The sequence below is a fragment of the Varanus komodoensis genome, unplaced genomic scaffold (assembly GCF_004798865.1).
Source record: "Varanus komodoensis strain SLA01 unplaced genomic scaffold, ASM479886v1 scaffold3, whole genome shotgun sequence".
In the NCBI taxonomy this organism is placed as follows: Eukaryota; Metazoa; Chordata; class Lepidosauria; order Squamata; family Varanidae; genus Varanus; species Varanus komodoensis.
In genome coordinates, this window is record NW_025335761.1 from 50,461,842 (window position 1) to 50,487,779 (window position 25,938).

The 25,938-nt window shown below is 38.9% G+C and overlaps 1 protein-coding gene across 2 annotated transcripts in view; it reads right to left on the reverse strand.

Moving 5' to 3' along the window:
- Positions 1-25,938, reverse strand: part of SETD3 (SET domain containing 3, actin histidine methyltransferase) — a 53,994-nt gene that overhangs the window by 14,308 nt on the left and 13,748 nt on the right. For both annotated transcript variants that reach the window (XM_044435859.1, XM_044435860.1), the window contains exons 7-8: positions 1,643-1,701; positions 679-793 (exon numbers count right to left, since the gene is read on the reverse strand). In XM_044435859.1, the coding sequence (XP_044291794.1) occupies positions 679-793; positions 1,643-1,701 (174 nt within the window). The remainder of the gene's footprint in view (positions 1-678; positions 794-1,642; positions 1,702-25,938) is intronic.

Consider the following 25,938-nt stretch of genomic DNA (forward strand, 5'->3'; position numbering starts at 1 on the left):
AATGCACACACAATCACTAAACACTGTATATAACACAAATAAAAGAGAAAGGCCGTGCCCTAGGCTTAAAACTAGATGAGATGTAGCATTTACACAGATCAGTTTCCATTTTGTGTTTACTTATTTATTTATACAAACTTCCCCCGTTTCTCATTATAAAATAATCTCAAAGTAGGGTGCAATAATGCAGAATAAATCAGCCAAGAACAGAACCACAGGCAGTAAGTTTGTAAGATGCAGACAACCAAATTGAATCAAATGCCTGCATAAACATTTACATCTTAAATTGGCACCAAAAGCGTGTATCCTTTGGCACCAACCACATAGGAGAGCAGCAGAATTTTCACAACCAGTGTGCTATCAGGAATATACTATCTCAAATTCCTGCAAACTGGATCCCAGGAAAATGCAGCACCATCAAGGAAAATGGAACTACCTCAGCAAGGTATATATGACAGAAGGTGCTCCATCAGGTATCCAGGTTCTGTGTAGGGCTAAAATTTACATTTTAATACAAGAGTGTGAAACCTGTCTAGAAAGTGTAAAGTTTGTCAGTGCAACTCCTTCCATATAAGACCTCCAATTCAAATGAGATATTAAAATGTGAAAAATATTAGCTCTGCAGTATATGAAAACACTCAATGTTCCTGCAAAAAGCCATAAAAACAGTATCTTTACCAGCCCATTGGTGTGATTACACATATCCCATAAAGGAATCAGAGCTAAAGTAACCCGGGAGCCATCCTCAGCAGGAATCTGGTTTTGTCGTGTCATGACAGAAGAAACTGCCCACCTACAAACCAAAAATATTTCGTTAAATGGAAGCAACATAAAAAGTTCCAACTGAGATTACACATCTTAGGACAATTCTTCTCAGCTTCTTACCAAAAGCAGATAACATCCCATTTGTACTTTCATTAAGTGTTTACTGTTGTACCAGAATTTTACATGTTATTAATACCAATTATCTAACTTTTGGAAAGCAAAAGCCAAATAGGTCAGCCTTTTAAAAAACCAGCAAAACAAATATTGTATTGTTTATTGTATAATTTTAGTATTTATGTGTTGTGAGCTGCCCCAAGGCTTTGTTGCGATGGGACGGCATAGAAATGTTTTAAATAAATAAATAAATAAATAAATAAACCCTATATAAATTATATCAATTTTTCACAATTGCATAGGCTCAATGTACTGGCTTTAATGTCCCTAAGAAGAAATCAGAAAATTAAGATTTTCTCTTCTGGGAGATTATTCAGATGTAGAAATGTTTTAGGTATCATTTCTACCATTGTAAGCTAGGCCCCATCAACTTTCAGGCCATTTTACTTTTATTTTAACAATTGTACATAGTGTCAAAGAGCAACTACTGAATTTACTGATAGAAAAACAATTTACAAGGGATATTTAGAAGGACTGTAACATAAAACAATTTAGACTAAAGCCATCAAACTAATGTTGCTTAGCTAGTGAACAAAATGTATGAAGTTAAAATCTAAATTTGTTATATAATTTCACTCAATGATTTTTAATATGACTACTGTGACTCAACCAGGGATTCATGATTGGTTATTTTCTGGGGAAACATTTGAAAGTTATTTTGAAACATTTGAAAAACTTATTTTATATAAAAAGGGATACAAACCTATAATCATCATATGTGAAAGAATCCTTTAATGGCAGTTTGCTGGCATTAGGATGGGTCTGAGAAATACAGGATTTAGAGGAGAGGTGAAAAGGAAAAACAAAAAACAAAAAGAAATCAGTCAGCAGAATTTCATTATTTAGCTGCCTAACAGATCCTAACAAGAGCCAAATGAAGCAGGAGGCGTCCAGCCGCGCTACAGAGGGATCATCATGCTATTATGCTCTCATACATCACTGTCAACTTAATTTGTTGTGCCCAGCAGCCGCCATAAATCTGTTTCTTCATATTTCAAAGACTGGAACCCACAGACAGCACACATAAGAATTTAAGGTGGACTCCCATCTCCATGCTACACATTAAAACTTGTCTAAAAATGAGATTGCTCCAGTCCTCTTCTCTTACCCTGGAAATTTAAATCTGTACTTTAGCATACTTGATCTTAAGTATCTTTCCTTGGATGCATTTTTTTAAATGCAGAGGTTAAGCCTAATTCAGACATAGAGATTAAAATGTTGAAGCAGTTATGCAGATGGACTGTGCCGCAGCAATCATTGCGGGGGGGGGGGGGGAGACTAATGAAGCACTTTGATTTCTTTCTTTGTGATACTGGTCACATTACATGTCTGAAAAGGGGGCAAGAAAAGTGACCTTAATTATTATGAGGAACTAAAAATGATTTAAAAGAAATTTTAATTACGAAGAATTCGTTCTTTTCTGGACATCTGACTTACTAAACTACTTCAAGGCCACTTTGTCTCAAACACATTGAAATACAACAGCTAAAAAGAACCACGGACTTCTAAAAATGCTTCAAAAACTTTTACCCCCATAAGAGATTGAGAGCCATTAACACTATCATTTTAATATTCCATTTCAATTACAGTTGAGTAGGCAGGTTTCAGTAAGTGATCAAATGAACGGTTATTTCTACTGATACATTCAAGCAAAACTCATTTGTATCTTTGCAACATTGTTAAAGCAAGGAGCTCTGTGTAGTGTGCTCATTTTTTGTACTCTTGATACATTAGCATCACAAGTGCATGGTAATTTATCATCTCTCACAGTAATGTACTTGCTGGCACTGTGTGCAGGACAGTAGGGGATGAGGTAAAAGTGGCTCAAACCGTAAATCAATTAGAAAACAAAAGCTTGTGCTCAGTGCACAATTTTAGGCAAATTATATACTACAAAAGGCTGTCAATTGGGTGTTATGTCCCAGGTGTCTCCTCTCTCCAACCCCTTAAATTAGACATGTGGATGGACTAGCTCTGAAAACCAGGCCTCACTCAACTAATAAATAAATACACAACTTGGTTTCCATACAAAATTTCATTTCAGATTTCTCTATCTTTGGATGAGTATTTTAAAAATAACTAATACGAAGCTTAGCATATCTGTAGACGCACCATTTCTCAACATAGTGCCACAGTTGACATTATTTAGGAGAAACATCTCAATAGTCACATCATGAACACAATATATATATCTCAACCCTGAAATACAAGAAAAATGATACACCCATTACCATTCACAGCAGTAAAGTATTAACAATTTCAAGAATAATCTTTGGTAAACTATGCATATAGTTTATTTTTGGTAAAATTTGGCTTGAAGAAGACAACAAATTTCACAAGTAGTTCGTTATTACCAATACATTTTGCATTAAGTCATGCAGGAAAACTTAGAATGTCTACAGCTTGTCTGGCTGTGGACAAGTTCCATATGAAGCATAGAATAAGCTTATATAATACCAAACCCATGATTGCAGTTAATTTCTGTGTAAAGTTCAACTGAGAAAATGACTGTTCCTATTAACAGACATACTAGGATTTCTCTGAAGGAAAAATGGCTTAGCAAGGCTCTGACTCCACCTACTGGCATCAGAATAGAATACATTTTAGACAGAAATTAATCTTAGAATTTTTGTTTTAAAAATACACAAAAATACAATCTTCTCCAAGATGGAACATCATCAGTTAAGAGAGACATTCAGGCTATTGGTAGTTCATACTAGATAGTGACTTTTTCACACGTGTGAGAACACATGTCTGTGTTTTAATTCTCATAAATAATTTTTAAACAAAATATTATGTAAGGAATTCTACAGAAAAAAATATGTTTCAAAAACAAAGTAATAAAATCAGCAGTTGTTTAAAGCAAACTAAATATAATTGTGTGACATAAAAATACAGTAAATTTTTTAGAATGAGCAGACCAGCCTTAACTTGATGAAAAAAGTAGAAAATTACTTTCTCGGGGAGACCAATCCGTTAAAAAGGTACCACCACTAAAACTGTTCCACCCCACATACATCTATAGCTAAGACATGGAGCAGAGGCTCACCAGAGGCCTAGGGATGACAACATTACTGCAGTAGGTCTTTCCTAACATTTTCTGGGTCCAGACCACATTCTGCTGAATAGCAATCAATACAAATATGCTCACCCCCCCCCCACTGTGATCAAGGTATAATACACTGATTTTCTCTATTAACCTGTTGCTTCCATACTTCAATGGCCTAAAGAAACACAAGTATAGGCAGTTAAAATGAGACAGACGTTTATTTTCTTAAAGCCCTCTTAAAAAGTATTATAAGAATGCAAAGCCCCACTCTGGTTTTGTGTTTTGATACAATGGGGTTTTTGCGCAGATATGCCTCTACTTTTTACTATCCTTTTTCAATATGTGTTACTAATGCTAAAATAATACAAAAATTATATAGTTTTAGAACAGAACACAACTGGTATTTAACAATTAAACAGTAACTATTTAAAACAGCAATGGACAATAAATTATACCGTTTTATAAAATAGTTTTAAAAGCCACCTGTACTTTCCAAGAGAGCTATTTATAGAGCAATTCCTTACTCCAGCTATTTGTACATTTCTAGAAAAACAAGCTTTCCCCCTTAACAAAACAGAGGAAATACTATTGGATTATAATACAAAATGATAATGTCTCGCAGCAAAAGATATACATTAGAGAATAATGTTACCAAGTAATTAATTGCCGTATTTCTGAGAATGCTTTCCAATGTTTTAACATATGTTAGCATATCTCAGCTGAAATGACCAAGAGAAGAATACTCTGATTAAAAAATTGATTTAGCATGCAGCTTCTCTTTACAGTTCCTCAGTAAAAATGAAATCTCCCTAACAAACACTTAATAAAACCTGTCAATATATCTAGAAAGAAAAATGACACAAATGCATTAAGTATTAAATACCCTTGGAAAAAGTCACATATTCCATGAATTTTTGATGTACTATCTTGACATTAATGTAAAACCTTGATATTTATAATTGACAGATATTTAATAAAGTATAGAATATGGCTGCTGCATAGCATGCAAATTTTTCAGGTTGATCAAAAGAGATAGACACTTATTCAAATGAAGCAACCCATTGATAAATGGCAAAAATTAGATCGCTTAAGTTCATGCACCCTTAGTTTTATAAATGGTATTACATGCAATAGTGTAAAAATATAATAGTAGTATGAGTATTTTAAATTTTGTTTTATTTTAAAATAGCAATGGGAACATTAAGACAAATGTTTAATTAAATGCAAACACATTTATTGGAGTAATAATAGGTCTATTTATATGGATGTTTGTAAACAAAAATGGTCAGACATCAGGAGACTTAACTGGAACATTTTAATCAAGATGGAAAATCAAGGCACGATGACACAGTGCTATCCTAGGCATACCCCCTCAGGAGTAAATCCTAGTTAACTTCAGTGAGACATACCCTTGGTCATAGAGTATAGCAGCCTTTCCTAACATGCTGTAGACTTCAGCTCCCATACACGCTAGCAGACAGGACTAAAGGTCACAAACTCTATAGTCCAAAACATCTGGAGGGTACCAAGAATGCAGTCTTAGAAACATGGTATTTTTAAAATAGGTATTTCTCCTTGTCACCTGGAAAATGAACACAGCCACATGCTTGATAATTTATCCAAATTAAAACAAAAGCACAGAATCCAGTTAGTTTGCCTCCACCAACAAAAGGCTTCTGTCAAGAGAAAAGGGAGGCATGTGATTTCCAAGGTTTCCCTCTCCCCTTGCAGACACCAAAAACCCCAAAGTCTGCTCTGGATTGTCCCACAACCTGCTGGAGCAGATCTGGGGAACACAAGGGAATACAGGTGGGAGGAATCACTGAACCACCCCCTCCTGCTGTGCTGAAACAAGCTTCCATTGACAGAAGAGACCAGTTGGATTCTGGACAAAAGCTTTAACGTAACAGCTAGCTCATTCCATACAATACATCACAAAGGTTCACATGCTATCATGGAAAATATATGATCACCTCTTGGTTATGACAGCTTACTCATAATTATTCAGATTTTACAAAAATATTTATGCAGAGAGAACTAGGAGGCAGATAGAACAAGAACACCACTGAATAAATATGTCCACAGTTAACACCAGCTGTCCCTTATATTATTGATATATGCCTTGTAGAGGCATCCAGAAAATTACAATTTCTTATACTGGGTAATAGCAATATAGAACTGGGGTCAAGTTCATTTCTGCATTAACTTATATATGTATCAGAGTTCATAACCTACAGCCCCGATATTTCCCCAGCTAACATTAGCTGCCAAGATGTGGGCTAAAGAACGCATGCTGGTTGCCAGAAAGAGGGCGTCAGAAGGCCACATCTTCAAGTTAGCTTAATTTGCCTTCCACAATTAAAATAATTGATGCATTAATCTCTAACTTCTTTCCAATAGCCACATAGATGCCTGGATCTTTCTTCGTATTATCTCAATGTGGATGAGAGGTAAGACCCCTAGGAAAAACATGCAAGGGGTCTCTGAGAGACAAGACTCAGGTTTTCACTTTGATGTTGCATGTCTGAATACAGAGCTCAAGGCTTTTCTTCTATTGAAAAAGAGTGATTTTTGCTTCCTTGTACATTCATTTATTTAGTATAAATTCAAGGCAGCTGTCATAATTCTTCCCCTTCTCTCAGTCTTTTTCACATTATAACACTCCTGAGAGGTAGATTTGGCAATTGGATAATAGATTAAAAATAATTATTTTAATACAAACACAATGCTGGAAATGGCAAATACCATACTAAAAGATACCACATCACAGAATGCCTCTTCTACAATTATACATACTGCTAGGCACACTTGCTTTATATAAACCTAAGAAAATACGCCTTTTCTTTAAAATGATTTTTTTTAGTCATCTACAGATTGAATTAGTCAACGAAAACTCAAAACAATTAAGGGAACAATCCTAGGCATGTTTAACTAGAAAGAAGTCCTCCTAATTATTTTTAGAAATGCTGCTAAATATTTTAATGTCATTGGGACATCACTGACTGTCATTTATAAAGAACTTCAGATTGCAGAGCTTTTCTTCAAAGGGAGATAAAAAAAACCACAACCAAAATAAAAACCACCCAAACAAAAACAATGTTTTATCACTCCAAAATAAAACTATCTAATACATAGGCCCTAAGTCTATAACTTGTTCACCAAATAGCAAACTGTGTCCTTTGAAGCTCAACTCCAATGCCACACTCAAAACAATTTAACAATTTGATTGGCCCCAATGCCTACCCCTGCCCACTTGCATGCAGCTTACTTCCCCCCATTTTACTTCCTATCTCATTTTTCAGAAACTAGATTTTATTATTTATTATTACATATATAACAGCGCTTTCCCCTTTTCCAAAGAACCCCAGGCAACACACATGATTCTCCTCTTCTACATTTTATCCTCTCAACATTCCTGTGAGGCAGGTTAAGCAGAAACTGTATGACAGGCCCAAACTCACTCAGTAAACTCTAGAACTCAGATCTCCTGTGTCCCAGATGGTGTACTCTCCCAGCCACTACACAATACAAGCTCTTTACTATGGCACCAAAACTAGCAAACTAAATTTCATTCCTTCACAGTCGTGAACAAAATCCAGGCATCAGTCAATTCAAACATCACAGCAATCTACAGGTAGTCTAAACCAGAAGGTAGAGGAAGTACAGAGCCCGCAGCATTTCTCTTGTTCATTCAACCATGGTTTGGCAAGACATGAATAAAATTCCATTATAAGAGATGTGCAAAGGTATAAACTGAAGTATTCCCAATAATTAGACTAAAAGCAAGTTTAATAATTCGAAACCTTTAGCTGCACTTCTACAAGTAACCCAGAAAAATACAGGGGAGAAAGGAAAAGAACCTTGTCACCTGAGTTTGAGTGACATTAAGGAATGGGTGGGGAAAGTAATAACATTAGTGCTGGATTATGAGCAATAATTTGTACAGGCAGTCCCCAGGCTACCAATGAGCTCCATTCCTAAGAAACTGGAAATCTGTCTTTAAGTTGAATTTGTATGTAAGTTGGATCACATATAGTTGGCCCTCCATCAAAGTGGAAAAACTGCTAATAACTCTACCCCTGCAACTCACCAGTGCCTCTTCTTAACACCAACGAAATGCCAGATACATTTTCCTCTGCAGATGGGTGGGACAAGAGGGCCTGCTTCTCCCTCCCACCCGGTGATGATTTCCTAAAGTATTTTTTAATTAATAGGCTTTATGGCAGTTCATAAGTAGCTCAGATTGTTTGTAACTCAGATGTTCGTAAGTCAGGGACTGCTGTACCTTCTCTTTAAAGAAGAGTATGCATTGATCACAGCCCAACACTGGATAGTCATGACTGTGTTACTGTTCCTTCTGTCCCATGTAATTAGTGCGTACAAAGTTGGAAGACTACACTAAAACAGTGCCTTGGTGCACATCAACTTCCTGCCTGCAACCGCCTCTCTAACTTTTTAAGGCTGTGAGAATTATCACAGCTTATCAATGCCTATATCCCAAATGGGAAAAGTGATGAGTCGGGGTCAAGCCATAGGGAACTTGGGAGGATGATCACCTCAGGGTTACACCAGGCCTCTTCCCTGGATTTCCAGTTTTTTAGTTTTTTTAAAATTCAAGGTTCTAGCTTTTTCACTTAAGGAGTATGTTAGGGGAATTATGCAGAATTCTATTCAAATTCTATGCAACTGGCACCCAACTATCTGACCAGAATGACTGAGAGACCAAAAAGAAAAAAAAAGAACAGAAAGGGGAAGGGGAAGAAAAAACCCTGACAAGACACTAGGCACTTATTTGTAAATATTACTGAAATTAAATATCTAAATAATTTAATACACCAACTACTTTAACCACCCACATTAAAAAAAACATTAATTCACAATTTCCTAGTGTCATGTGTGCATCAATCAACTTTCATTATTCTACCAGCACATATTGTGTTTGCCAGTAACTCAATGTCTTTCATGAACTTTTTTTCTTCATTCTTCTCCTCCACCCACAAATCTTGTCAGCTTACATTATGTGGAAATGCACACTTCAAATATGTACCTTTAGGAAATACACGCAGCTTCCTGGGACAAGCAAGATCAATCACATGGAAGGACCAACACCCATTAGACAAAAACAAAACAAAACAAAATGAAAATTCTAATATCTCTAATTTATATAACCATGTCACCTTCCAACCTGCTTACAAGCAATGAGCAGGAACTTGTCTAAGGGTGTACTACCATATATATTTACCTGTAAGTAATTCCTACTGAACGCAATAGGACCTGAGAAAGCATAAAAGGGTTTGCATGGTTCTCACTTCTTTGGCTACTGCACAAATACAGCAATCACATGCAGAGTATGGTGGCTGTATCCATGGCTTTACCCATTGGCCAGACTGCACCAATGGAAGCAAAACTCTGCATACTCTTAGGTGTTTATGGGGAGGCTATCATTAATTTACCTTTATGGATTAAATCTTTACACCACCCCACAGCTTAAGCTCTGTGGGCAGTTCAAAAAATGAGACTTAAAAACATAAAATGGCATATGCATGAAGTGGCTTATTTAGGAAGAGAACAATACATCATCTTAAGACATAGTATAATTCAGATTCCCAGACCTGAGGTCAAGAACTGAGCACCAGTCTCCCTGCCCCAGCCTTTCAGTCAGTGCAGAAAGAACAGTGCCAGCAGGAAGCTGACCTCAAAAAAGGGGTAAAGGCGGTATTCTGGGGAATGGAAAGAGAAGAAGACTGTCATTTTCTAGGATATCCTGATGGTGCACTAGCCACCTTAACATCTGAAGCAGCTCAGCTAGAAAGTCGCTGAAATGCAGATGAGAAGGTCATGAATGCTTGCGCTACTCCTTCCACTCTGCATTGCATGCTTGTAAGCTTCCAAATTTGAGGCCTACAAACATCCAGGGTGCAATCAAAAGGACTGCACCCAGAATGGACATGCATCTCATCCACGGTGTGATTTCTGAACCAAGAACAAAACACCATGGAGAAGATGCCCAAATCTCATTTGGACACATATATACAAGCAGTCTGAAATATATACAAGCTTGCTAAGGCCCAAGACATAACTGGGAAATCAGCTTATGGTTGATAGAATACTTTGTAAAATACTCTGCAGCTTATGGTTGATAGAAAGGGAGAGGTGAAGGGGACAGAAGCAAGCACTAGCAACAAAGCTTTTAGCAGAAGTGATTATCAAGATAGGTACAAGAATGGTAACACTATACCAGGAAAGAACTTTTTTTGAAAGCTTATACATTCATATTCAATACAGAGTTCAATATAATCAATAATACAACAGCTACAATGTGTTCTATAATGTAAAATGCATTTTAATGGCTTGACTTGGTAGTTTTAGACCCTATTCAGCATCCCAGTGAGTATGCTGTTTTCATTGGAGTATTTTTTTCTAAGAAGTCAGTAAAATTATCTGATATGATAATGCTTGGTGATTCCTCTTCACACACAACTGCAGCATATACAAGTGTCCAATAGGAATGGGTCTTTTAAATGACTTAAGATTACTTTGATTACCAAAACAATTTTGGACAGCAATGAAATGAAACAGTTATGCTACATTTTTATTATAGTAATAACAGAAGTAAGTTCCACTTAGAAGCACTACAGTTTTCCATACCAAGACATATCACACAGACCAAAAGTGTAAAAGATAATCCATTTTCTAATTTAGTTAAATTACTAATTTCCAAAGATAAGTCCCTTAAACATTTAAACAGTGTTCAGAATATACATCTCCTTTGCGTGTTTCACTCTAGATACATCAGCTTTCTACTGTGCTTTGATTTTTATTGAACATTCATCACTGCAGTTACATCAAGAAAAAAAGTATTAAATCCCAACAATAAAGCCTATGTATCTGTGAAAAAGTAAGATTAACTATTGAGGCATGGAGTCCCAGAACACAGATAACATCCCTGGGGATAGAAGCTGTTGCTCTCTGGAAGTATGACTTGATCTCAGGAAAATAAGCAGTCATACTGTTATAGCTACAGAAACAACTGCACATCTGAATTCGTGGCCAGGAGAGGGGTTAAAACCCTCATCTTCTAAAATAAAAGTCTCCACAGACCTCTGTATTTTCTAGCCAACACAATATATCTCCCAAGTGTGGCTTAAAAATGTGCAGAAACAATTTCATCTAATATTGGCATATATGGTTTTGAAGCACAGCATTTTCAGACAGAGTGTTTGGGGAGACTACTTTAATGGGATCGTAAGCCATTCAGAGCAGCAGAAATAAATTAAAAGTAGTTACGTTGGCAACCAGGATCCAAAATGCAGAAGATAACTGTTTCCCAAATGAGAAGTTTTATGGTTTTCAAAATGGAAAGTTCTCACACAGCCTCCCATTTTTCCTACTGTTACAGAAAGAGAGCTTAGAGAAATAGAGACCGGTTCACTGTCTTGAAAAGATTACCAAACTAATCCTGTGTGACATGAGGTATAGGTACCTTTGCTACATTTCTTTGGTTGCCTAGCTGAAAACTTGACCCTGCAATACAGAACTTACCAGAAAGTTATCCAAGTGTGTTCTATTTTGTTGGGGAGCAGAGTGTCCATGTTCCATCAAAGCATCTCTTGGTTCAAGTATCATTTTACAGACTGAACCAGTTTGCATGAGAAGACAGCCAATCATGGATTATTTAACTTCTGCTGAGCCAGGGCACATACCACCCACCATTTTGAATATGCCAACTGAGGATTGCTATGTCATCTGAACCTGACTGTCAGCAGGTATGCACAAGTTAAACAATACATAGCCCTCATCTTATTGCCATTTAACTGCCATGTAAACCCCAATGGCTGGGTTCACATGACAACATCCCAATGTCAACTGCATATTCAAAATTGTGCCTAGCACTGTGACTTGAGTCACCCAGTCCCAGTGTATTAGTGGGAAGAGTGGAAGAAATGTGAGACCCAGAAACATTACCTTTCTCATAGTGAAGATGGGGGCGGGGCGGGGGGCTTTAGAAAGACTCATGGTGCTTTGTGTTTCCTGAACAGACTACTTCTAATCAAGAGGAAAGTCAGATTGCTAAATTGCACTTAAATCCAAATTCTGAAGTACTTATATGCATGTATAACATATACAATGGTTTGATTAAGACAAAACTAAACCAAAGTTTAGCTTTCTCTAAAAGAGCTATAGCAGTTTAGGTTATGCATTCCCTTCACCACAACTCAATGCAGCTGACAGGTGTTTGGAAGGTTCCACATCCAAACTGTAGTTTGTCAGCTACGTTTAGTGGAAATAAGCCAATGTTAACTTGGAGCTTACAAAGCTACCTTGTGTCTGCTAGACATTGTTTGTTTGTTTGTTTGTTTGTTTAGGAAGCTTCTATGCCGCCCCATTTGCTGATGCCTCGGGGCGGCTCACAACAATACTTAATAGTTAAGATTAACCACAGTTTATGAAGTGGATGACTCAATTATAATTAATCTAAAAGGGAAGCGGAAACTTGTTTTCTCCAGGCCAAGCCAGTAGAGGAGAGCAAAGCCCGAGGTTTAGTATCATTTCTGAAGGCCAGTGTGCCTGCTTACATACATGTGGAATAGATTTTTTTTTGTCCAGTGAAATGCTTAACTGTCACAGTCCTGTTAACTATCAAAAGTAGTCCCCTAGTAATTCATTCCACATTCTGCATTTACCACCACCCAGTTCTCCCTCATCATTTTACTTCCTTCGCCCTTGTTCTTTTTACCTCAGTGAGAACGCTCAGCTGCTTTTGCTCTTACATCTGCGCTTATTTACTCCAGTTCAGCTTGCACCTTCCACCTTTTGTACTACCTGCTTTTCTCCTCCCTTGGCAGTGGATTACTCCTTTCTTCCATTAACACCAATCCCGCACCAATTTTGCTGAGCAGAGATCACACAGGACCCGTCTTCTGATTTTTGTCACTTTTACGTTAGGGTCACCCTTAATGCTGTTGCAAAGCAATCTTATTTTTCTTCACCTATCTGGTCTTATTCATCTAATCTAGAAGTAATTTCCACCAACCCAGGTCAACACAGCTAACGGCCTCTATTTTAGAAGCGTATCACCTGTCTTGTGTTATTGGTTTCCACTTCTTCCATGGTTCATTCATCATCTGTGTTCCTATTTTTAATCTTTTTAAATTTTCTTCTTCCATTATCCCTGCAATGGATATCTTTAAGTGAGTTGGTATTTCTCTTTTATGTACAAAGCTTCGATTTGTGTGTAATTGCAATTATGATCTTCATCTTGTTTATCTAAAATATATATATATTTTCACAGTGGTTTGGAATAATGGTTCTAAAAGCAGGACTGGGCTTAAAGGATGTTTCTGCTGTTTCAAGAAAATGGGGATTTTAATTAATCACCTCTTTCCCCTGCAGGGAAAGTTAAGAAACCCCCCAGAAGTGGTGTGAGGAGCCCCACAGGTTAAGGGGAATCAACAAAATTTGTTCCTGCCCTTATTTTGCAAGCAAGAGCTCATGGAAGACAGACCCTTTTACAGGTGAAAGAAATTTGAAAGAAAAATTACACAAAGGTTAACATATTCTTTCACAATTTCTTAAACCACTTCTCTTTAAGGTCCTCTTTTGCTTTGAATTCCTATGAACTGGAGCCTCTATTTTTTAATATCATTCATGTTCTTGCATTCACATATTTGATCTCTCATATCACTCCTATATTGAACATTTATAACTTTGTCTTTTCCTATGTTATCCATCTAACATCACTACCTAAATTTCTGTTATCATTTTTGGGCAAGTCAGCATAATATTACATTAAGTCCACAAATTTGGTTTTGCTAATATTTCTATCCTTTTCAATCTCCCTCTTTTGCTTGCCCATATTCCTTTTCTTAGTGTCTGCTTATACTTTAGGTGGTTCTTTTGATTCTGTTTTATATTTTCCTCATCATGTTTGTGCTCTTACCAAATCTTTCATTTTAATCATCTCAATATTTCTAAAATTCATTTCTTTCTTCCTCTTGACACTAAAATAGAAACACAGAAACAGAGCGAGTCAGAAGGGGTCTCCCGGGCCATCTAGTCTGACCTCTGGCACCAGCCGGCTCCGCTCACGACATGCCCACCATGTGCACGTCCAGCCTATCCTTGAACACCTATACTGATGGGGCCGCATCAACCTCTCGTGGAAGCCTATTCCACACCTTGGGGTCCTAACTGTCAGGAAATGCTTCCTGGCATCCAAATGGAACCTTGGCTCCCTGAGCTTTCCTCCGTTGGAGCGCGTCCTGCCTTCCTCTGCAGGGGAGAACAGGTCTCTACCCATCTCCATGTGACATCCCCTCACATACCTGTATGACACCAACAGATCCCCTCTGAGTCTCCTGCAGGCTGAAGAGACCCAGTTCCCTCAGTCTTGCCTCATAACCCATCCCCTGCAAACCAGCCACCAACCTTGTGACCCTACGCTGCACTGACTCTAACCTGGCTATATCCTTTCTGTAATGAGGGGCCCAAAACTGAGCACAATACTCCAGTTGCGGATGCACCAGAGTCGTATAGAGTGGTAGTAATACCTCCCTTGATCTAGAAGCCACACATCTGGCTATGCAACCAAGGGTGGCGTTCACCCTCCTGACCACCGCATCACACTGCTGACTCATGTTTAGCCTGCAGTCAACCAGTACCCCAAGATTCCTTTCACAAGTGCTGGTCTCCAGCCACTTGTCACCTAACCTGTACTTATGCCACCCACTCCTATGCCCCAAGTGCAAGACCTTGCACTTATCCACACTGAACACCATCCTGTTGTCTCCTGCCCACTTCCTTTTGGATCTGGAGTACCTGCTCCTCAGTTGTGGCCACTGTTCCAGTTTTAGTGTCGTCTGCGAATTTGATCAGCAGACTTTTCATTAATGACATGGAAGAAGGGGTGAACAGATTAAACAGGATTGGCCCCAGGACAGAGCCCAGGGGGACCCCGCTAGGCACTGGCTGCCATCCTGATGATTCCCCACTAATGGTTACCTTCTGCTTTCAGTCAGCCATGCCCTAATCCACCGGACAGTGCTTTGGTGTATCCCAAAACTCCTCAGTTTCTCCACCAGGATATCATGGGGCACTTTGTCAAAGGCCTTGCTGAAATCCAGATATACCACATCCACTGCATCCCCTCCATCTAGCCATCTCAAAACCTTGTCATAGAATTCCACAAGGTTTGTCTGGCAGGACCTGTTTTGGCGGAAGGCGTGTTGTGTGGCTGTCAGCCTCCCTTCCCTTCTCTCTCTATTATGAGCCTTTCCATGGTTTTTCCTACAATGGACGTAAGGCTAACAGGTCTGTAATTTCCCATGTCCCTTCTACTACACTTTTTGAAAATTGGGACCACTGATGCTACCCTCCAGTCCTCTGGAACTTCACCCGTTCTCCACGAGGACTCAAAAATGGAGGCCAGCGGGCATGAGAGAACCCCTGCCAACTCTCTAAGTACTCTCGGGTGTAACTCATCAGGGCCTGGCGCCTTTGTAATGTCCCTGAGGAGCTCCTCAACTTCAAGGGGGGGTGACTCTAATCTGTGCCCCTAAGTCCCCAGCCTCATCTAATCTCCTATGCGGATATCCCCCGTCCTGCTTTGGGGAGAACACAGAGGCAAAACAGTCATTTAGCATCTGTGCCTGCTCCCTCATTATCAGTCACTGGATCTCCTTCCTCATTTAGTAGTCCCACCACTTGTCTCCCCTTCCTCTTCCTATTTACATGCTGAAAGAAGCCCTTTTTGTTGCTCTTGAAAATGCTTCACAGTCTTATTTTTCTTCTACTGAAATTCATTTAAAATATTGTTTTAGTTTGCCTTTAAGGTGAGAACCCTCTCAAGGTGGAAAGAACCTTTCATGTTCTTCTCTCTGCCATTCCTTTAAGCTGCACAGTTCTGTTTTTGTTATGAATGCTCATGCCCACGAATATTCCATTTGCCATTTTCATCTTTTCTACAATGTCACTCTGGTTTTGTGAATTACATTGGTTTCCAGTTACTTGCATATTAAATATAAACTCCACTTGTCATCTTTAAATAATTTCACTGATTTGCAACTCCTTATCTTTCATCTCCTCTTCAGGTATACATTCCAGCCTTGTACTTGCTTGCTTATAAAACCACACCTGTGCTTTCCCTGTTATTGAGCCTCATCTTTGGAATTGTCTTTCTACTTATATTTGTTCCACAATTTTTGTCTATATTCAGACAACTGAAGATTCATTTGTTTTCTTAAATGTTCCAACTGATTTTCCTCTCTTCTTTTGAATTCTCCCTCCCTACATGTATCTTTCCTTTTACACAGTGAGTTTTGGAGAAAAGTCAACTACGGGCTTTGTCCCCATTTGTAAATCACCTTATACAGGCGCTATATACATGTATCAAAACTTCAAGAGTGTAGGTTATGTTTCAAACCTCATGGCCCTTTTAAAAACCTTAGGTTTTTTTAAACATAGTGTGGCTGTATTTAATACAAATGGAAAATGAAATGTGAGATGTAACTGCATTGGAAGCAAAAAACTCTAACCCTTGATAAATCACTCCTACAAAGAAGTAGGACTACTACTTCTCATTCAGTGTCATAAATTGCCTACACTAGTTTTTAATGCTTAGATGTCAAAGTCACCCCCAGCTGCCTCTGGCCATCACTCTGACTATCTGAAAACAGTTATCTATTCCATGTGATGCCTGGCCAGCAATGATGAGTAAAGCATACCCTAACACACACCACAATACTATTCTGACTTGGGGCAGCTTGTAGTTATTCATCAATAAATGAACAAGACAACCCAGTAACCAAAAAAACAGGTAACAAGGTTGCGTCACTTCACTCTGACCAAATACAAGTTGGAGGCCATGCACAGCCAGTTCATGTCACATCTAATATTGAGTTAAACAACTTATAGATAGCCATTGCTGAGCCACAGCAAGCTATAACGTGCATGCTCTTCACTGCGACCTGTGACCTGCAGCAGTAATAAATGCTCTGAAAAGGAGCCATGAAAAGGGGGAGGATTAATATCTCCCTTCTCTGGAGTAGGTAAAGAACCCAGGAAGGGTTGAAAATATAGAACCATCACTAGAAATTGAGAAGATTACATTGCTAAAGGGGAAGTCTTATCACCACTACCTTTCTTGTGCATCTACTTCTCCCACTTCTGCCCACCCTCTACCGGTTATTTTCATTTGAAAGCTCAACAAATTAGCCTATATGCAGTCTTGCCTTGTCAGTTTCCATCTATGTTATTGTACTCCCTTCCCTTTGATAGCTGAAACTTACAAGGACATCCCCAGAAAGGTCCTCCTGGCGCCGTCGTTATTTGTTTTTCGGCGCCAGGTGAAGACCTTTTTATTCAAATGTTATTTTAATTGTTAATATTATTTATTTTATTCTTTTTTATTCTTTTATTTTTTATTCTTTTATTCTTTGGCCAGGGCGACTTATTTTATACTGTTAAATTATATTGTTTTATAGGATGTTATTTATGTTTGTGAGCCGCCCCGAGTATAGAAGTTCCCCAAATAAATAAATAAATAAATAAATAAACAAGCAAGAGTACATTTGTTGCACAGCTTAAAGTGCACACTTGCACACCTCTGAAATACTGACAAAAAGATCAAGATATTTGCACATATTTCCAAGGTCATTTTTGTAAAATACACTGTGCAATTTTGAGTCTTTGGGAGAAAAATAATGTAAAGATCAGAGCACAAGAAAGGAGACAAGATGTGACACGCAGTTGTAAATCAAGGGAGAAGGAGAAAGAGAGGACTCAATTAGCCTGATCATCTGTTGGGGGTGCTGAGGGTTGTGTTCCATAAACAACCAACCCATCACAGCTTATTAAGGGTGGCTTAGCCCCATATCAAAACAAGTTTTTTAATAATGAAATTAAAAAGTAGACAGACATAAAGGGACAGCTTGGAGGTTTGTAGACAGTCTACGTCATTGTTATCATTACAGTCAAAGTTTTAGAATCACCAGTCTAGGTACACACAAAATTATGTTCTAAATTCATTGCAAAATGCTTGTTGTCTAAAAAATATTATAGTCATGGAGCCATGCCACCAAAAAGTGAATTCTTACCAAATGTGATGAATATCAAATAGGATTTTTGGCAGGTCTAAGTCCCAAAAGATGAAAAATAGGTTATAGCACCACTGGTAAAAATATAAGATCCAAAGTGCTTTGAGGGTTCAACCACACTTCTGTACAATGGTCTATGAGAAGGTACACCATCTATCGGCTTTGAGCCAGCTAAGGTCATACATCCAAAGCTCCAGGACAGGATTAGCCAGAAGATGGCACCCAGCCAAATCCACCTCAAGACTTCATTTGAGCACAAGATACTTTCAAACATACTGCCATCAACTCAATAGGAACCAAGTTATGCATAAATCAATAACCACCCAGGAGTGTGTATATAGCTTGAAATTTAGAAGCCATGGAAGGGCTATTTTTCCTGTCTGGTGAAAAAATGGAAATTTGAGAGAAAACCGAAATACATGTAATGGTTATTTTCTTTAACAACAAAACAAAACAGACTCCTGTTTTAACAATATAAAATGCAAAGGAAATGAACGCCAAATAAGTGCCCAAATCACTAAAGACCAGAGAAACACAAAAAAAGGTGCCAAGTAGACTTCCACACAGGACATCTGTACAAGATGCAAAATCATTGATTTCTCTGTTTGCTTATGTACATGTATACTGAGAAGTAAGATACAACCGTTCCTCCAGTGGTGATCAAGAAAAGCAGAATGTAAGGCATTTCTCTTTATCTACTAGCCTTTCTAGAAAACTATTTGAAATTCCATCAAGGCCAGCTAACATGTTCCTAAGACAACTTCCTTCTGCAACTGGAAGGAAGAATCTTATGCCTAAGGAACTGTGCAAGATGGAGACCTTCAGCTAACTAGAGTCTGAGATGAAGACTCTACCTATATGGGCATGGCTGTTTCTGGCCATAATCTTCTTCAAGTGCAGTATCTGGAAACAATGATGGGCTGGATGAGGGCCAATAAACTGAAGCTAAACAATAAGTAGATGGTAGGTCAACAGGTTGGTGATTCTTAGCTAATTAGTGAGGTGACCGTCAGGGGTCAGTTCCATAACTTAAGAGTGTCACTAGAGGCCAGAGTGGTACCTATGGCTATCCTTGGTTGGTTCACCAGCTATCATTATTCCTGGACAGCTTAGCTCAGTGACTTATGCTTAATAATACCCTAGATGAATTACTGCAACACACTGTATGTGGGTTATCCTTGAAGATGCTTCACATACTGCAGCTGGTGCTGAATGCTGCAGTTCTGGCTATAAGAACATCAAAGCACAGTATCAGCCAAAGCCTGGAAAATAATTGCCACTGAATTAGCAAACAATTCAATGGATTGCTAGGGGCATGCACAGTATACCCCCCATGAAGTTGCGGTTCAGTGTTCGCAGCCTCAGTCTTTTGCGGAATTTTTCTCCAAGCGAGTCCAAGCCGATCTCCTTTTGAGTAAGCCAGGACCCCGCTGTGTGGTGGCTTACTCGCAAAGAGATCATTTCCTCCGAGTTAGGACTTGCCTGAAGAAAACCATCTCTGCACGCATTCACCCCTGCCTTGCCACATGCACGTGCCCACCCCCACGACCCGGCCCGCGCCTCCTAAGGATATGGAATGGGCTTCCATTGGAGGTGGTTGAGGCCCCATCGATAAGGGTGTTCAAAGATAGGCTGGACATGCACATGGTGGGCATGTCGTGAGCGGAGCCAGCTGGAGCCAGGGGTCAGACTAGATGGCCCAGGAGACCCCTTCTGACTCGCTCTGTTTCTATGTTTCCCGCATGCACTGCCTTAGCAGCCGGCGCCGGCATCAAATTCTCAGTTTTTCACACTTCACGGGTGCTTTAGGAAAATAACCCCCACAAATTTCGGGGGACTACTGTAAGCCCTAAATGACTGAGGAATTGTGTTCTGTCTTACCAACTGACCTGAGCATTATGATGGCCAAGCACACCTTATTCCTTGTCCTGCCAATAGTGATTGCTACTTAAATGGTGCCATGAAATAAGGCACTGTCTGTCCTGGGACCTCATTTATGAAACTTGCTCCCAGGTAACATTGGGTCAGCCCATAATCCAACAGGTTCAACAAGGGCTGAAGACATTTTTTTTTATTCATTTGTTCAAATATTTATTAAAAACTTTTGTATCCTGTTCACCACTGGCATCACAGAATGGCTTGCAATAAGAACAATAAAATAAAAAAACAAGCACAGCATCCAATAATCAAGATAATGAAAACAGAAACCCCGGTTAATACCAATTACACATTAAAACAATGGGGAAATAAAAATATTTGCATATTGATTATGGTATATAAGGTACAGGCCCATAGACCTATATTAAAATACCATAAAACACCCATAATATAAGTACTGTTTCCCTTATTTTTATGGTTGCTTTATTACCTTGATATTGCTAGCTGCCCTGTATTCCAGAAGAAGAAATGTAGGACATGAAAATGTTGAATAATTAAAATATTAAGAGAACATGCCTTTGCCAATAAATGCTGCATTGCCACCAGTCTATCAGAAAGAAGCAGAGCCAATAAAACTTTCTGCATAGTGGGAGAAAGTGCCTCTGAAATACAGCCTGCTATTTTCATGAGACCCTTTTGCTGATATAACAACTACTCTCAACCTTACTTTGGCATGCAGGGAGAATGAAACAATTAGACTATGATCTGGCCATGTTATTCCAGCACCAGCCCTGCAGGGACAAATACAAGGAAATACATTCTTGGTTCTTGACTGCACAAAAACAACAGGCCACAAGCAGGTGCATGCATGCACAGTAGAACTTCCTTTCACAGTCTGTGAAATGTTCAGAAAAGTTTTTTTTGAAACAACAAAAACCATTGTGAAATGATGGATATGGACTTTTATGAAGAATAATTAACACGTATGAAGTATCCCTAGCCTCTGGTGGGTCCTTACCAGTAGCAATTGGAATGACGCTCAAGTTATTTACTATGGAATGTTCATTTCCTAGTTTGTTAGAGCTGGCAGTAGAATTGTAAAACAATTTAATAAGAATACTTGTATTGAAATGTTTTGTTACAAAGAAGGTGAATGAATAACTTTCATCATCCACTTTTCTCCCGTTCTCGCTTCTCAATCTGGCAGAGAACAGGTACAGCTGGGAGACTACCACTGTGCGCTTTATTGGCTAAAGAGCATTGTTCTGCAGTAATCTATGTAGCAATTCTTTACAGAAGGCTACAAACATTCCTATGTGAAGCCAAGGGAAAAGTTAAAGCAGAAAGCCATTGCATATTCTTCTACAGAAGCAAACTAAAGCCTCTACCTTTGAAGAGCAAGGAATCCCACTTTGAATGTCTGTAAACTATATGGCTCCCTCTTGTGCATATAATACCACATTTCAGAGCACAAAGAATCCAGCACCATCCAATAAACATTCAGGTCCTGTTCTCACTGCTGTGAACATCCAATGCCCATAAAATGCTACAGGTAGTAACATATAACACATAACACATCCAAATAGAAATATATATACACGATCAAACTGATATACCTTTCTGAAACAATTTAAATATAATCCTAATAACCATTTTCTGCTTTTCTTGGAATACAAATTCCAGTCCTCCTTACTTAGATCAAGTAAGGCATCAAGCTACATATATTTAAATAGTGTAGGGCTTTGATGCAAGGGGCTATTTTTGTCTGCTCAGCTTTGCACCTGCTTTTAGTTGTCAACCTAGACTAATATTCAGTTGGCATCAGCTGCAAAAGGGAGATCTCTCTTCAGTCTTCATGAATATGCAGGCTAGCTAAAACAAGAAACTTAAAACTAGGCTTAGAACTTACCTTTTTGCAAATTTGAACCATTCTACCAATGCTTTAATGAAAACACAAATACTAGCTACCAAACATTGGAATGTAAATATATTTCCAATACCAGTTTTAATGTCTCTGTTAAGGAAACCAATCAGGAAGTCTGTGCATTACAAGAAACAGTACTAGACAATGGAGACCAGAGTTCAAATCTTAGCTCAACCACGAAGCTCTCTGGGTAACCCTGGACCAATCACTGGCACATCATGACAAACCACAGTGATTTCTTACCGTTATGGTCTGTCAGGTTCCGTGGAAGCAACTGTGGCATTCCTACATGGTACATTTAGCCTGCTCTACTGAGTGTTCTCCAGTCATCCAGACGTGAGATATCCATTTTACCATTGTTATGGAAAGTCACAGAATCCTGTGGAAGCAGCAGCCTTCAGCAGTGGCCACTCAGCAATCCATTCTTTACTACCCTCCGTTCCCTAGCAACACAAGCATCATCATCTACTTTATTTCTACTGGATAAGCAATGTACCCTTCTTCCTATTTACTTCTGGAAATGGGGAGAAAGCAAGTAAATGCATGGAGGAAGGGGGAAATTGTGGTAAAAGCATTTATGATGATTTACTAAAAATTCCTGTGGAAGCTGGAGTACCTAGGAAGTGTTACAGAGATGCAGGGGCACACAGGAGAAGGAAGAGGGAAAGCCTGCCTCAAACTCTCAGTGGGCAAATCAGGATGAAGGTTGAGGTCTTCTGCAGGGGCTCCTGGGATACATGGCTGGAGTGCAGCAAAAAGAAACCATGTTGCTATGAGAACCATGTGATCATCTAACCAGTAAGTTCAGGCAAAAAAATCTATGTGCCATGGAAATGAACAAAGATGTTTGCTGTGAGGTCTGAACCCAGTCATTATCTTTCAGTCTGGTCAACCTTACAGGGTTTTTTGCAAGGATAACAAGAAATAGACTGACATGGACTTGTTCAATGAAGTGCAGGATACAAATATAGCTAGATCTAAAAATAAAAATTTACATCTCTTTTAGCTGATTCAGCTTCCAAGAAGATTAAGTCTCTATTCATCAAACAACATTAAACATTGTATAATTCCAGGTATTCAAAACACTTCACGAGCAGCATCTAGTTGTAATCTTTACAATAATCATGTAAAGCCAGAATTATTATTACTGTTGTAAACTACCCAGAGAACTCTGGCTGTTGGGCGGTATAGAAAAGATATAAATCATCATTATCCTTGTACTGCAGGGAAGTCTAAGACTGAGAATGCATGGCTCCCTCAAAGCCATCAATTGAGCTCAAAGCAGAGATACAATTCAAACTAGGGACTTCCTGGCTTGTACCTTGGCATTACCAAGTATTCCTGTTCAGAGATGCATGTCTTCTCCAGCAGTTCATTTCATCTCCCTGGCCAAAACTTCATTTCTGCTTTTCATCTGACACTCAAAATATGTGACTAATCAGCATATTGAACCCTCCATGGATGGACTCATTTTCACACCTTAGGCTTTTTTTCCATATCCAATATCTCACTCCTGTTTCTCAATGGGCCCATTGTAGCTCTATTTCTGATAGCATTCGACACCTGAGTTTGCTGTTAGAGGAAGTAATATGCAACTGGACCTGACCCCCCAGTAGGTAAGTACGTACACTGGGGGGTTTCATTGTTCAGTGGCAGCCGGGTGATATAGCCCAAATATAGGAACAGATGAACATGAGCTGGATGCCAACATTCATGATAAGCAATCCTGCTGCAATTCATTCAAGGACAAGACACTGCCTCTGGATTAATAAAACATGATGTTAAGTGTACATTTTGAAAGGTTCATCTCAAAGAACATAGACAGGCACTCCATTGTTCCTACCAAGTACATCTCTCACTTGGGAAAGCTGGCAAGCTCATGATCACACTTGTCTGCTCTCGAATGTCAGTACTACATGTGAGTTCTGATCTAGATGTAATGTCACTCAGCGGTAAACTTTACTAACTTTGCATTAGGATAACATATGGCAGGCATGAAGATTAGTTAACCCAACAGTTAGAACAACATTAGATGCCTAGTGTTGCCAGCTTTCTTTTTTTAAAAAAGCTGGAGCTTATCTGTGACATTGGCATCTCATTAATATAGCACCTTCTGTTCCAAGAGAAAAAAATACGAAATCTTCCATCCCTTCATAGTTCTATTACAATCACTTAGATTTGTCCAGACAGGGTTTGAACTGCCCATATTCTACACATCACCTAGCAGGATTACCTAGAGCAACCTAGATTCCCAAAGCTAAGGAACAAGCTAGTTTACATAATCAAAAAGACTGAAATGAAAGAAGGGTCTATGCTCAGGAGATCTCCATTAATACTATGGAAACCTAGCACTGATATTTTTCATATCCTCAGTTTAAAAAAACTCACATAGCTTTAAAGGCAAACTGGGACTATTTTCTCTAACCTAGTTTTCTAAGTGTTTTTATGACAACATTAGGTACAAAACTTTCATTTTAAAATATTAAAAAATGTTCTAAATAATTGTAAATAAGACATTACAATTCAATAAGGACAGACAGGAAGTAGGTTATGTTTCAACTGAGATTTTGTCCCATTAAACAGCAATGGTTGAGACATGTTGCACCCATCTCTATATTGGAGACAATGTTTGCAATAAAAGATTGATGAAGGCTGAATAGCTACCTAAGACGGCTTTAGTTGATTTGTTAGAAGTAACAAAATGAAATCTAGTAAAACATTCTGTCAGTATCATTTACCTGAATAATGCTTATTTTCCAGTACCATAAAGCCTTGGTTACTCACAGGCAGGTACACTATAGTTGTTACTATGAAAAGCTGAGTACAACATGGAGGAAAAAAATAGCCAGAAAATGGATGCACTAAGAAGAAAAGTGTACATGGATTTAGAATAGGTGACGTTGTAGTATGAGAGACTAATACCATTTGTGGCAATAAAAATATACCTGCTCCCATATTGCTTTGTCCCAATTTGTCTCCCTCATCATCCCTAAACTTGCCTACCTCAAAACAGTACATGTACTTGCTAGGTCTGCAGAACTGTCAGGCAGAAAGATCAAGGGATTAAAGTTGCCACACAGAGGTGCTCAGCCCAGAGTTGCCACACAGAGGTGCTCAGCCCTTGGCATATATTACTGCTGCACTGCATTATATTACTGCTGCACTGCTCTAACATTTTTTCCCCTGAGTTCCAGCCAGGACCCGACTTCCTCTAACTTAATCCCATTATTCTGTGGCTGGCACTCCGGGATGATTGAGAAGAGATTCTGGCTCTCCTCTGTGTTGCAGCCTTTCAAGTATTTGAAAAGTACTACCATATCTCTTCAGTCTTCTCTTCTCCAAGCTAAACATGTGCAGTTCTTTCCCCTCATAGGGTTTTGTTTCCAGTCCCCTGATAAACTTTGTTGCCCTCCTTGGAAACTTCCCCAGTTTGTCTGTGCCTCTACTCAAGTGTGGGGCCCAGAACTGGATGCAATACTCAGGGTGCAGCCTGATAAGTGCTAAATAGAATACCACACGTGATCTGGAAGCTATACATCTATTAATGCAACCTCAAATAGCATTTGCTTTTTTTGCAGCCACATCACATGGTTAGCTGGTATTGAAGTTGTGATTTACGACAATTCTAAGAGCTTCCTCGCTTGCAGTACTGTTGAGACAAGCATCTCCCATCCTGTAACTGTGAATTTGCTTTCAGCTCAGTGCTTCAGGCTATCAAGATCACTTTGAATTTTGTTTCTGTCTTCCAGCATATTAGTTAGGGCACCCAATTTTGTGTCATCTGCAAATCTGATAAGCATTTCCTGCACCTAGTACATCCAAGCCATTAACAGCAATGCTGAAGAGCACTAGTTTTAGGACTGAGCTCTGCAAAACCCTGCTCATTACCTCTCTCCAGGCTGAGAAGGTGCCTTTTACCAGAGCTGGCAGGTCTGCATACACCAGTTGCCGAGGAATTTGGACACATGCAGGTTTTGCATTCATCTTGCTTGAGCAATCCCATGGGCAGCTGAGATGCCACCATCTGCATGGAGTGCTGGATTAGATGGACCTTT